This window comes from Natator depressus, chromosome 3 (genome assembly GCF_965152275.1).
Source record: "Natator depressus isolate rNatDep1 chromosome 3, rNatDep2.hap1, whole genome shotgun sequence".
NCBI lineage: Eukaryota > Metazoa > Chordata > Testudines > Cheloniidae > Natator > Natator depressus.
Genome location: NC_134236.1, coordinates 167794869 through 167808684, shown reverse-complemented (window position 1 = coordinate 167808684; position 13816 = coordinate 167794869). Strand labels below are relative to the sequence as shown.

Genomic DNA, 13816 nt, shown 5'->3' with positions numbered 1-13816 from the left:
TCACCTGAAAAAGTATGCACTGAATTTATTGTGAATAAAATTGCAGTATTAATAGTGGAAATTAATTGCTCAGAGAAGACTTGCTAGTTGACTGATACGGTTTGTCAAAGGATGATATAATCTCTCAAAGACAGATGTCACATTCTGCCACTCAGAATCAATAAGTTGAGCTTTGATATTTGACATGGGGAAAATCCTGACTCCTTTATAGGAGTAAAAGAATTGTAAAAAAAAATTACAAGAGGAATGTATTATAATCAAGAATAACATATACTGTTTCCTCAAAGTAATTATAATGCACGTTGCATGTGGAACTTAGCCATGTCTAATCCTTTTACTTTTTCTGTAGAGAAAAAAAGAAGGAATTGGAACGTGAAGAGTTGTGGAGAAAGTTAGATGAGCTAAAGCTAAAGAAGACTCTGGTTGAAAAGCAAAACAGTGCTCAGAACGTGCTAAATGCACACAACAATACAAGTGCCAAATAAAGAAATGATGACCTCTGCTTCATAGACATACTTTTGTACACATTTTTGAAATATGTAAAAATTGCAAAACAAACTTCATCAGTATAGTAGAAATGGCCAACTTTTTTTCTGGCAAAATGTAAATGGAAAAAAAATCTATGAATTTAAATACAATAGTTGAATGATATATCATTACCACATCTTGTAAATTTGTCTAATCATTGAGATGTCACTTCTGAAGTTTCACAGAAATGAATTTTATCCATAATATGAGTGAGAATTATGGGAGTGGTGAGAATTATGACTTGAATTTTCTTTTTGATTGTGTTGCACATAGGTGGTGTAGTCTATGTAAATTTCCCCCTTGTTTTATACATGCTTTTTACATTGCTGCAAACCTTGGTTGAGATTCTAGAAAAGGCTCCTAGTTCTGCTGTATTTTCTCAAATAAAACTAAGGTACATTACTTTTTACTTGTAACTTGATGGGATACTCTGTGTGCCCCTTATTATTACAGATCTCAAAGATATTGTATAGAATTCCACTGAGTGAAGATGCCTATGCAGTGGGTTTAAAATTTTAATTATGAAAAGCACAAGTTAGAAATAAGATGAAGTATGAAAACATAAAATAAAACTCTAGTTTGAACAGATTACTGTATATCTTGTGTCTGACCTTCCACTTTGATGAATGCCTTGCTGTTCACGTGCCCCCTCCATGCTTCTCTCTGCTGGGTCTGTTTAAGTTTGTTTCTCATCCTATAGCTGAGGATGGCGCTTCCCTTAGAGCCCATCAATGAAGCTCTTATGTCAGCCCAAGGAATCTCTGTGGAACAATGCCGTTCTCTCCTTCAGGGGCTGATGGAGCTGTTTCTGCAGCACTTTCAGCTTCTGCTGGCCTGGGGAGTGAGATGAAATCTGGCATTCCAAACAAGGTTTCTCTATGGAAGTGCAGAGCACTAACCACAAATGCCTTGTTTTATTTAGTGAAAATGCAGTATGCTTCTTAAATATGGAGAGAGCTGACTATAGAAGTCTTGTTTTGTTTTACTTAATCAAGTCTTGCTCACATCTTTTATCGGACGTACCATTCCAATCTCTTAAATTGCAGTTGTGTGAAAACTGTTGTTTTGTAATAAAATCTTCACTAGGGGATTGAGCAGCATACAATAAAGTCTTTATGTTTGTATTTAATGCTGTATATCACCTTCTTTTTGTCTATCCATGATGACCAGAAGGCTTATGTTAAGTGAGTTATGCAGGAATGTGTGCAGTATTCAGCCTGAATGAATAGCCATAAGGGCTTGTCTACACTGGCACTGTACAGCGCTGCAACTTTCTTGCTCAGGGATGTGAAAACACCCAACACCTCCACCCCACCCCCCCCCCCCCCCGCCCGAGCACTGCAACGTGCCAATGTAGACAGTGCACCAGCGCTGGGAGCTATGCCCTCGTGGAGGTGGTTTTTTTACAGCGCTGGGAGAGCTCTCTCCCAGTGCTGCTGCAGTGCTTTAACATTACCAGTGAATATGTGCCCTAAGCTAGCTAAACTCCAGATCCAGAGTAGAATTAAAGCTTGTTGACCAATGGTATATTTCTACAGATCATTTGTGTCCAGGCCCTGCAGTTGATCAAGTATTGAATGTTCAGTGCCCTGTTCTTAGCTGTTGAACTACCTCACCAGTAGGTGATATATTCCTAAAAGTATTGGTCTCATTTGTGTATCTGCTTAGGTGTGAGAACTGCTTGACATCTAGAGAAGGTAACTACTTGTTTTCCTTGATTAGTTCTAAAGAGATTTTTTTGCTGCTTGTAAGTTCCAGTTTGAAGAAAAAAGCAAAAGGTGCACACAGGCTTCAGTAGGCAAGTCTGTACAATATTTGAATTAGGTGTGCTGCTTTTCTGCAGAGAAACTCTTACTCCTTTCTTTGTCTTGGATTGTTCTATTTCAGAAAGGAAATGGGACTGTGCAGCAGCTTCAAGAGATCTAAAACTGACTGACATGACCCTGATCTCTAATTGCATGGGGAAGGAGTCAGTGGGATGCAGGATCGACCAAAGAACGTTTTCCTTGAACAGCCTGGTCCTGGATAAGCACTTGTGCACTGTCTGGGCTCCCTTAGAATGACTGCTGATTTGGTGGACTTGAAGTTCAAAAATGTGTGAGTAGTGTTTTCCTTGAGAACCATGACTACACTGAGGCAAAGCATAGCAGCTCTCCCAGCACTGTAAAAAAAAAAAACCAAAACCCACCTCCATGAGGGGAGTAGCTACCAGCTCTGGTGCACTGTCTACATTGCCACTTTACAGTGCTGAAACTTGCAGCGCTTAGGGTTGTGTTTTTTCACACCCCTGAGCGAGACAGTTGCAGCACAGACAAGGCCTTAGTCTCTTTAGCAGTATACACCACAGCAAATCTTAAATCAAAATGGACAACACGTTTACAAAGCAAATGCTCTGTACTGATTCAAAGAAAAGTAATGGTAGACTTGCAAAAATAGGAGACAGAAATATGCTGTAATTGCTCAGATGTGTCTTTGGAAGACAAACTGACCTTCAAGAAACTTAAGTACATGTTTTCTTTTATAGAAAGTTTATATTTAGAGCAAATATCATGCCTAATTTCTTTTCATTAGGAGTTGGAGAGTCTTTTAGTCATCTGAAGGGAGGAATGGAATTGGCTTCTAGTATAAGATTTTTAAACCTTTTTTGATACTTAAGAGTAAGGTTTGTAGAACAGGTCCCTATTTTTATGCTCCTACTACCTAAACAGGGACAATTTCATACCAGCATTGGTTCCTTTTTCATTGCAGCTGATTTTGCACCACTCAGTGTTTTGCAGCTAAATGTTACACTTTTGAGACCTCATAGAAGAAATTCTTGTTTGAGATACTTCAAGACTCCAGAAACCACAATCAACCAAGGTAATTAAAACCATAAGAATAGGTTCAAACGTTAACAAAAGATAGCTCATTTGGCAAACTAGGCTAAGGTAGAAGACATGCATCCTAAATGTTTCAACAAACTAATGCTAACAGCTGTACAATGTGTTAATGGAATTTGGAGGGAGGTCTTGAAATCAGCATCAGAGCAAGGAGGGGCTCTACTTACCTGTGCATCTCCCATGCATTACAAAGGGCTTATTTTTAAATACAGAAGTAATGAGGGGGTTTTTCTCCAAAACTGCTTCCTTTTTAAGAAAAGGCTACTCAAGTGTTTAGATGTCATCCCCAGAGATTCTTTTGTTGGTTCACTTTCATTTCACAACAATAGAACTACCTAAATATTTAAATTTCAGATTTTGCTGTAGTACAGCTCCAGAGTAGAAAAAAAACTGGTTTCTATCCTTATGCAATTGTTCCAAAAGAAATGAGGTGAAATCTTGACAAAACTGACTTCACTGGGGTCAGAATTTCCAGCTTAAATGCTTATACTAACCAGCTGGATCAAACCTTTTGGGCTGTCCCCAACCTTCTTCTGGACAGAACTCCACAGCCTTGCTTGTGTTAGCTACTAGAATAGTCAAAACTTTATTTTATCGTCAAATTCTGCTCTCATTGACTTCAATGAAAGTTGTACATAAGTTTTGAGAATCTGGTTTATGGAAGAATCATTCTACAGGTGAAGTATTAAGGCAAGAAGCAGTAACTGGCAGTGATCCATGACACATTCCATAATTAGTAGCTTTAATACAGTCAGTGCATTTTAACCAAATGTGAAATGTTTGATAAAAATCCCAGGTATTCTATGTAAGAGGTTGGAGGTTTAAGATATTAAACCTTTTGACCCATTTTTACATTGATCTTGCAAGTGCTTTGCTCCTTACTGTTCATAGATAGTAACTATGCCTGTGAAGATCAGACTGAGGATGACAAATCATTTTACTGATTCAGGGCAGTCCATTTAGCTCACGGAGAAAAGCTTAAAAACTGTCTAGACACAAACTAGTCTGTATTCTGCTCTAAAATGCTGACACTTTTGAACATTACTTTATGAATTCCATTCCACCCCCAATACATTGAAACAAGCTTGGTAAAGAAGTTCATAACTTATATTTTTAAAAAGAATCTCTGTAGAACAAGCCTACTAAAGTTCATTTATGCTGTCACTTCAGCAGAGGTAAGTAGTTCTCCTTAAATGCACAACTCTTTAGTTTATGTAACTGCTGCATTGTTGTTTGAAATTTTATCCAGTGTACTAAAAATGTTTTAAAGGTGGTTTAGTCCTCAGCTTATGTGGTTCATTGCTTGACTTCTCCTTTTCAGGTGTCTCTTGCGGATTTTGATCATCCACTTAACACTTAGTTTGGCGAAGTCTGCTGCTTTAAACAGAGCCAAGAAAATACCACACAGTAGAGCAATCATGTTCCAAGGATTGGCAGTGACAATCTGCAAAAGAGTTGAGACAAAGTCATAGTATCTAAGGTCAGAAGGGACCATTATGATCATCTAGTCCGACCTCCTGCACAACGCAGGCCACAGAATCTCACCCACCCACTCCTGCGAAAAACCCCTCACCTATGTCTGAGCTATTGAAATCCTCAAATCATGGTTTAAAGACTTCAAGGAGCAGAGAATTCTCCAGCAAGTGGCCCGTTCCCCATGCTACAGAGGAAGGTGAAAAACTTCCAGGGCCTCTTCCAATCTGCCCTGGAGGAAAATTCCTTCCCGACCCCAAATATGGCAATCAGCTAAACCCTGAGCATATGGGAAAGAGTCACCAGCCAGATACCCAGGAAAGAATTTTCTGTAGTAACTCAGATCCCATCCCATCACAGGCAATTGGGCCTATTTACCATGAATATTTAAAGATCAATTAATTACCAAAATCATGTTATCCCATCCTACCATCCCCTCCATAATCTTAAAGCCGGACAGGTCTTTTACCCCCACTGCTTCCCTTGGAAGGCTATTCCAAAAAAGTTCACTCCTCTGATGGTTAGAAACCTTTGTTTAATTTCAAGTCTAAACTTCCCAATGACCAGTTTATATCCATTTGTTCTTGTATCGCTTATACTCAACTTACATTACAGCTGTTAAATTCCATTTCAAATTGTAATTGTGTTTTGCCTTATACATTTTATACAGTATTAGCTCCTAGTCTCCAAAAGCATTTTCCTGATTTGGTGTTTTATCCTTTAGCCAGGAAGAAAACACGGATCTCAGGAGAGATCTATTCTCAAACAAGTTCAGACTTAGTTAAAATTATCTAGAGCATATGGGAAGCAAGTTTTGTCTTAAGCTGTGTGCATGTGCACAGCCATAGTAGGAAGTACTGTAATTATTATGCAAATTACAAGGTCAAAGAGAGGCAGAAGATGGTCTTGACCTCAGCAACATTTAGATTAGTTTGAGAACTCTGGAATGATTGGGTTGAAATTCTCAAAGTGACATCAGCCTTCCTCCAACTTAGTTTTAAATTAAGTCATGCAAGAGGCTGAGGGGTGACTAGAATTTACTTACATCTTGAACTTTCTGTATAAAAGGATCTTTCCATTCAAATACCACAAAAAACAACTGGTCACTTGCCGGCTTATGCCTCTGGTCAATGTAGTTAACCACACTAGTCTAGGGGGGGAAAAAAAGGCAGTTAACTTTCTCTTCCATCAAAAGTCCAACCTGCTATTACACTAAGTGAGGAGTGAGGGAAGAGTTGATTTTAAAATGGGGCTTTTAAATGACTTGAACCGGATATTGGTCTGGTTTAACTGTTAGCTGTAGGAACCTTACCTTTTACTCATACAATCCCTGTTTCAAGCTTAACCTAATATACCTCCTCTTTTCTACTTTAAAAAAATGTGGCTACTTAATCTTTGAGTGTCCAAGTACCACAATAAGAAAGGCTAAGTTTGTTCCAAAAGGGTCAAGAAACACTATCATTAAATGCAACCATACTTTACCAGTAGTCATTTTCAAAGCTAAAGGCAAACCTCACTTATCTGCATGTCCTGATTCCCCCAAACTGTGTGCAATTTTGGTCTACCTGAAGGAATAGATCTATATTGGTACTTTGAAAAAGTGGGATGTAAAGTTACTAGGAATGAATATTGAGGTAGAATTGACTACACCATTGTAGGGGGAAGAACCATGCTTATTCAAGTGCCCAATGCCAGGCCAAAAAAAGCTCTATTAGAATTTTGTCACTTCCCAATGTGGGCCCCTAACAGCTAATGTGGACAAGGTGACCTACTTTGCCTCAACCAAATAGTGACTGATGGGAACATGGCAACCGGTCTGTTACAACCTGCAAGCTTCTGTTGACATAACATGTAGAATATACAATACTGAACAACAGAATAGCTGCTCTGGCCTGCTGAAAGTGAGGAACTAGTCTCATCTTCTTTAGGTTGTCTCTCTTTTTCCTTTTCCTTGACTTAGATTTCTACTGTACTACTCCTTTCCTGTCATACAAATTTCTTGAATGACAGTAGTGGAGTTGGAAGTACACTTCTGTAATTGGACAGGAGATTGTAGTGGACTGGAATGAGTAGTTCTCATTAGCCTGTAGCAAAAATGTGTGGTCAACCCCCATACAGTTTAAACACTTATTTTTTATAACCTATAAACCCAGACTATACACTCGGTAGTTTTTAGTAAGGCACAGACTATGCTTATTTGTCACAGCCTTGATGTATTTCTGAAGAAAAAATTAAAATACATAAGCTATTTTATTAAATACCTTGGCTGCTAGTAACTTTGAATTTTAATAATGGAAAATTCTTTGAATTTGGCTCTAGTATATTTTTCAAATTTCTAATACAAGCTACTGTACTGACCGCAAAAAAATTAACCCTAATAATGTATATTATGTACAAACTTGTCTGTCAGGCATTAGTATTTTATGCACATGTCAAGACTTTAGCCTAAACTGGAGGCTTGGAGATGGGACAAGTGCTTTCTATTTGTTACTTCAGACACAATGTACAACTCTGATATTTAACTCTGTTAGCTCTCAAGTTTGTTTTTCCATATGCTAAGCTCAGCTCACAAAATAAGTACAAATTACAATTTGTACAGTGGCTCGAGTTCTGCTAACACAGGTGGTCAGAGACTACATGACATCTTTGGACAGAGGGATTCTTACTCTCACAGACACACAGGTTTTTCTGTTGGAGATTTCATTGCTAATTGGTGCATTTCATAGGCTCAAGTGTCTCAAAGAAGGACTTCAAAAAATAAAACTCGTAAGTGCTAACACTATGCAGATGAGACCTCTCTCTATATCCCTCACCATATCTGACTATATTGCTGCCACCCCATGCTTGGATCAGATTAATTGATGGATTGAGAACATCTGGTTGAACCTGAGCAAGACAGAAGCTGAGCTACTGGGCAGAGGAAAGTTCTTGGAGGAGTTTGCAGCTTCCTTTGATTGAAGGTACATGCCCACAATTAGTCAATTTAGGCTGTAGCATCAGTAAAGAGCACTCAAACTAAAGTCTCTCAGAGCAGCATCCACAAGTAATGTTTTAAACCCTCTGCAGTTGGTTAAGAGACGCCACCCCATTCTGGCAGCTGACGTAGCCTTAGTTATACACTCCTTCATGGACTACCTCTCATCTAGACTACAGCAATGCAATATACCTGGGCGTGAAGACATCAGCCCTTAAGAAACTCCAACTAGAACAGAAAGCAGCCCATCTCACAACATGACTACCATGAGCACATCAGACTTGTCCTTCGTTCCTTATGCTACCTTCCCATATAATACTGAATCAAGGTCTCAGCCCGTGGCCTGGCCCAAGGATATCTAAAACTTTGCCTTAAAGCTCCACCATGCCGATTGTGGTCAGCAACTCTGCTGCTCAGGCACAATGACATTTTTGAACACCAGGGTAAATCTTACCTGTGCAAGAGACAGAACTTTCTCAGAGGCCAGTCTGAAACTGTAATTAACTCCTCCATCACAAACCTCACCTTCCAAGCACTCCTTGCCTTCTTTAACACCATAGCAGCATGTATATAAAAATAACATTACCAAACTGAATTGCTAATTCTCCACTGCATGGGCAGTACAAGGCACACGGGACAGAAGTAGTCACATCTCAATGCATTATTAGACACTCATACTACAGTAATGAGGCCGGTATAAGCCGCTATACAGAAGAATATATAATTGTAATAGCAGCCCTCAAAATAGTGGGCATAAATCTCCTTATTTAGACGACAGTTTAATAAAAAGCTCATTCCAGGAGTCAGTGGAAACCACCTCAAGAGTTTTCTATCCCTCTGAGGAACATGGGTTCAAAATGGAAAAGAATTCCTTGATCCCAGCTCAGAGCATGGTCACAAAAGGTCACAAGTTGACTCCACCTCCAAAAGGCTTTCTTGTTCTCTTGCAGAAAATCAAGATGGTGCAAGACCAGATTCTGGAGGTTTACCAGGCAAAAAGAGCTTCATGGCAGATCTCCTTGATTTAAATCAAACCACCCTGAGTTCAGGTGCTATTGTTAGTAAGGGAACAAACAGCCAGAAGCACCCTCAAAGCAAGGGCAAATACCATTACTGGGTGAATAGATCACACTATTTCTCTAGAATCTCAATATAAATTGTAGCAAGGTCTAATTTGCACCCATCTAGTGTTTTACATCTCAATAAGGAGAAGAGTCTTGTTTCTCATTACCTCATAGCCAGATTCTTAAGAAAAATAAACTTCACTCATCCTCCAGTGTAAGGATCTCTCTCTTGGAAGCTCAGTTTAATCATTAACACCCACACCATCTATCCTTATGAACCCATGATTTGCTTCTACATAGTTCATTCCTTTCTAAAATGGCTTTTCTGGTTAACTGAGTTTTATCCCATTTATGGGGATATTGCTCAATTTTTTTTTTAAACTGTTACTATATGCTGACTGTATCACTTCAGAATTCCTCTCCTGTAGGGTATTCCTGGGGAGCCCCTCCTGACATCACTGATTTGCAGTTGCCCCCATGCTGCTTCTGCTAAGGGAGCTAAGTGTGAGAACTGGAAGACGCCCTTAAAAGAGCAAAACAGCATGTTACAATGAACATTTCTCTTTCCAAGTGTGCAACAGGTTAACACACACATGCTTTTCTAAAAACAGATGGATAATATTCTCCTGCTCTTACCAAAGAAATGTTTCACCTGCTAGTCACAGCTGTCCTTCTCCAAATCAATACTTTCGTACAAGGCAGTTGCCGTTCTATTGATTTTGCAGATGCCTCCTTCCAAACAACACAGGGAGACAGACAAGTTAGGGCTTGCCTACATTTAAAACACTACAGCTGCACAGCCAGCGCTGCTGTAGCACTTCAGCCTTGGAACTATCTACACAGATGGGAGGGGTTCTCTCATGGTTTAGGTAATCCACCTCCTCGAGAGGCGGTAACTACATCAGCAGAACAATCCTCCATGGACCTAGCACTGTCTCCAGGGGACTTAGATCAGCTTAACAATGCTGCTCCAGGGTGTGAGTTTTTCACACCCCTGAGGGATATAGTTAAACCAACCTAATTATCTAGTGTTATCTATCTATAATTATCTAATTATCTTATCTCTTTCTTTATTATTACTCGGCCCCTTCAGTGTCTTACTGCTGGGAGAAATTCAGGGTAAAACCATTCCATAGGCAGAGATGAAAATAACTACATCAGTAGTCATCTTCCACCATTGAACAGGTGTTCTCTTCCAAGTTTTCTGAAGTGCACTGTCTATTCTACTTCTAAATGACCCAAGCTTCCTTAATTTCCTTTGTCTATTCTACAGTTTATTTGATGATCTTTTTAAGAACTGTCTTAAAATTCAGCCTCAATTTTCCTTTCCCGTTACTCTGACTTCCGTCCCTAGGACAAACCTAGACAATGCCTCTCAATCTTGAAAATATTTGTAGGTGCTCGTTGTATCTTAGGCTCCTTTTGAAAGTCCCAGCCTTAAAACTAAAGTTTGTTAATATTTTCAACCAATATATTTCATTTTTGCTCCAGCTGCTTACTCTGATATTCTAGGTCTAGTTTCACCAGTGTAACATAAACAAGCACAATCAGCTTTCTGGCTTCTCTGTCCAGTCAAGTTTTTCCAGGCCACATCAGTAAAGCCATAAGGGCAATATAAACTCTTTGCTGTGTTATGTTTTTATGAAATGTGGGAAAGCGACTTTGAAACTGCTTGCTGGTGAGCTGGAATAAGGGACCAATGAAAACATGAAAGTCAGTCGTATTTGCCACTATGCATCACAGCAAGCTTCTTCAAAGCCATGCTGCCTTTTGCTCCGAGGAGCAGCTCTGTTAGACAAGGTTACTATTGCAGCACTGTATGTATTGAATGATTCTCGCAGCAACTACAGAATGACAATCAGCTAAGGTCTGCCACATTCAGAAAACCCTTACAGAGCACTATTTACCTCCTGTTTGAACTCCACAGTCTCACTCCCATCTTCTTTTGTTTTCACCAAGGACATTTTGACCCAGGTTCGAAAACCACCAGAGAACTTCCAGCTGGAGTATGAGCTTTCGCAATCTTTCATGAATTCTCCTTTATCTGGACTAGAGGGTGGGGGGGAAAAGGGATAGTGTTACTTCTCTGAACTAATTTGGACCAAAATATTTTACTACTTCAGGATGCTCAAATTGCAAAACTGAAGGCCTTTTAAAATGCCGCGGAGTTACTTTTAACTAGGATTTGCTTGTTTGGACTCCAGATACAGAACTCCTAAAACATAACTTGTGCTACGATTTTAATTTTTGCCTTATTACACACCTGTTTTGATCCAATCTGCAATGTATTTTCCCCTCACAACAGCCCTGTGAGGTAGGGAAGTGCTGTTATCCCCAATTTACAGACTGGGAACTGAAGCACAGATTACATGATGTCCCAAAGTCACAGAAGAAATTCTGGATGAAGCTAGGACTCGAAGCCAAGTCCCAGCTATGGTCCTAACCGCTAGACCAGCCTTCCTCTCTGATTAACATTGCTTGTCAATCCTTCTTGGTAAAATACCTCCAGGATGCTCAGCAATCAAGTCTCCACTCAATTATTAATCTATATTACTGCAGCCCCCAGAGACCTCAGTCAGAATCCGAGTCCCCCTACTCAGGCCTGGTCTACACTAGGAGGTGTGGGGGGGCGAGCTAAGTTGGTCTAAGTTACGCAATTTCAGCTATGAAAATAGCGTAGCTGAAGTCGACATACTTAGAGCTACTTACCACGGTGTCTTCACTGTGGTAGGTCGACTGCTGACGCTCCCCCGTCAACTCTGCCTACGCTTCTCGCTCCAGTGGAGTACCGGAGTCGACGGGAGAGCATGTGGCGGTCGATTTATCGCGTCTTCACTAGACGCGATAAATCAAACCCCGATGGATCGATCGCTCCAGATGTAAGTGTAGACATGCCCTCAGGCTAGGTTCTGTATGTGCAAAGTGGAGGTTCCTCTCATATGCTTGCAGTGCACTCTGTGTACTTGATAAGAATGTGTTTTATGTCTTTACATTGTTGTCTGTAACTTCTCATTTCCTTGCTTTTGAGTTCTTGGCTTTTGTTGGTGATGTGATAGGATAAGTATGGTGTTGTCACTTAGTTACCGTAATTTGTGAAACTCACATTTTGTTTGTTCCTGGAATATATACTGAAGGCCTGATTTTAAAATGAAACTCCCATTCTGCAATACTAGCAATTGTTTTCATAACCTGACTGTTCCCAACTGAAGGCATTACCACCTGACTGCAGTGACTCCTCACAGCAACACAGGGTACTTTTTAATACGATGGGCTTGACTTTTCTTAAACTGCTGATACCTCTTTGACAGTGACTGGAAAGAAGGCCTAATTCTTCTGCGTATAGCATCTGTTTTCCACCCAACCTCTGGTCAAAAAGATAAAGAGATTAAGAAATTAACCTCTTGTCAGTTGGTCCAATGATAAATGTCTTTTTGTGGGGCTGAACACCTCTGTGCATCTAGCCCCTTTCTGTTTCGTGCCAATCCCTGAATTTTAATACATTTTCATGAGTAATGAGCAGCTGAACCCCACTAATGTAATGATTTGTTAAGACACAGGCTGAGCATTTTTACTAACCAGGGACAGCTGATTTTTGAAGAGCGTGATATAAGGTAACCCAACCATTCAAGAGGGCTGGGGCTCTGACACACCAGTGCCAGATTTAGCTCACCTCTTGGGGTGAAAAGAATGCGCAGCTGGGTCACATGAAGGGAACCATGTGACTAACAACCAGCTCTGCTGGGAGATATTAGGGAAGTCTACGATCATTCAGGGGAGAGACAAAAGAGCAGGACCTCTGTGAGTGAACTACTCCCCGCAGAGAGAGCAGAACAAATTCTGAAAGAGAAAGTGGTCAAGGACATAGGGGTAAATGGTAATTGGGGAAAAATACAACATGGTGTTACAAAAGGTAGATCGTGCCAGACCAATCTGATCTCTTTCCTTGAGAAGATAACTGGTTCTTTTAGACAAAGAAAATGCAATAGATCTAATCTACCTGGATTTCAATAAGGTATTCGATACAGTTCCACATGGGAAATTAGAACAGAAGAATGGCCATAGTGGGTCAGACCAAAGCTCCATCAAGCCCAGTATCCGGTCTACCGACAGTGGCCAATGCCAGGTGCCCCAGAGAGAGTGAACCTAACAGGTAATGATCTAGTGATCTCTCTCCTGCCATCCATCTCCACCCTCTGACAAACAGGCTAGGGACACCATTCCTTACCCATCCTGGCTAATAGCCATTAATGGACTTAACCTCCATGAATTTATGTAGTTCTCTTTTAAACCCTGTAATAGTCCTAGCCTTCACAACCTCCTTAGGCAAGGAGTTCCACAGGTTGACTGTGCACTGACTGAAGAAGAACTTCCTTTTATTTGTTTTAAACCTGCTACCCATTAATTTCATTTGGTGGCCCCTAGTTCTTATATTATGGGAACAAGTAAATAACTTTTCCTTATTCACTTTCTCCACACCACTCATGATTTTATATACCTCTATCATATCGCCCCTCAGTCTCCTCTTTTTCAAGCTGAAAAGTCCTAGCCTCTTTAATCTCTCCTCATATGGGACCTGTTCTAAACCCCTAATCATTTTAGTTGCCCTTTTCTAATGCCAGTATATCTTTTTTGAGATGCGGGGACCACATCTGTACACGGTATTCAAGAGGTGGATTTATATAAGGGCAATAAGATATTCTCCGTCTTATTCTCTATCCCTTTTTTAATGATTCCTAACATCCCGTTTGCTTTTTTGACTGCCGCTGCACACTGCATGGATGTCTTCAAAGAACTATCAATGATGACTCCAAGATCTTTCTCCCGATTAGCTGTAGCTAAATTAGCCCCCCATCATATTGTATGTATAGTTGGGGTTATTTTTCCCCAATGTGCATTAC

General features: G+C 40.1%; 2 protein-coding genes and 1 long non-coding RNA gene across 10 annotated transcripts in view; 2 read left to right on the top strand and 1 right to left on the bottom strand.

Annotated features, from left to right (window-relative positions):
• PPP2R5A (protein phosphatase 2 regulatory subunit B'alpha) overlaps nt 1-1629 on the top strand; it is a 91029-nt gene extending 89400 nt beyond the window's left edge. The window contains exon 13 of the mRNA XM_074949298.1: nt 350-1629. Coding sequence (XP_074805399.1) covers nt 350-485 — 136 coding nt within the window. The 3' untranslated portion in view covers nt 486-1629. The remainder of the gene's footprint in view (nt 1-349) is intronic.
• Nucleotides 1630-1924: 295 nt separating this feature from the next.
• LOC141985301 (uncharacterized) lies at nt 1925-5439 on the top strand. Its single transcript, XR_012638902.1, has 3 exons — nt 1925-2625; nt 3277-3387; nt 4729-5439. It is a non-coding gene; the product is annotated as an uncharacterized LOC141985301 (long non-coding RNA).
• Nucleotides 3108-13816, bottom strand: part of PACC1 (proton activated chloride channel 1) — a 48829-nt gene continuing 38120 nt past the window's right edge. For 3 of the 8 annotated variants that reach the window (XM_074949282.1, XM_074949287.1, XM_074949289.1), the window contains exons 6-8: nt 10826-10967; nt 5926-6030; nt 3109-4851 (exon numbers count right to left, since the gene is read on the bottom strand). In XM_074949282.1, the coding sequence (XP_074805383.1) occupies nt 4690-4851; nt 5926-6030; nt 10826-10967 (409 nt within the window). In that variant the 3' untranslated portion in view covers nt 3109-4689. Of the gene's footprint in view, nt 4852-5925; nt 6031-10825; nt 10968-13816 lie in introns of all 8 variants that reach the window. The other 5 variants (XM_074949284.1, XM_074949288.1, XM_074949290.1 and 2 more) reach the window with 3 other exon arrangements.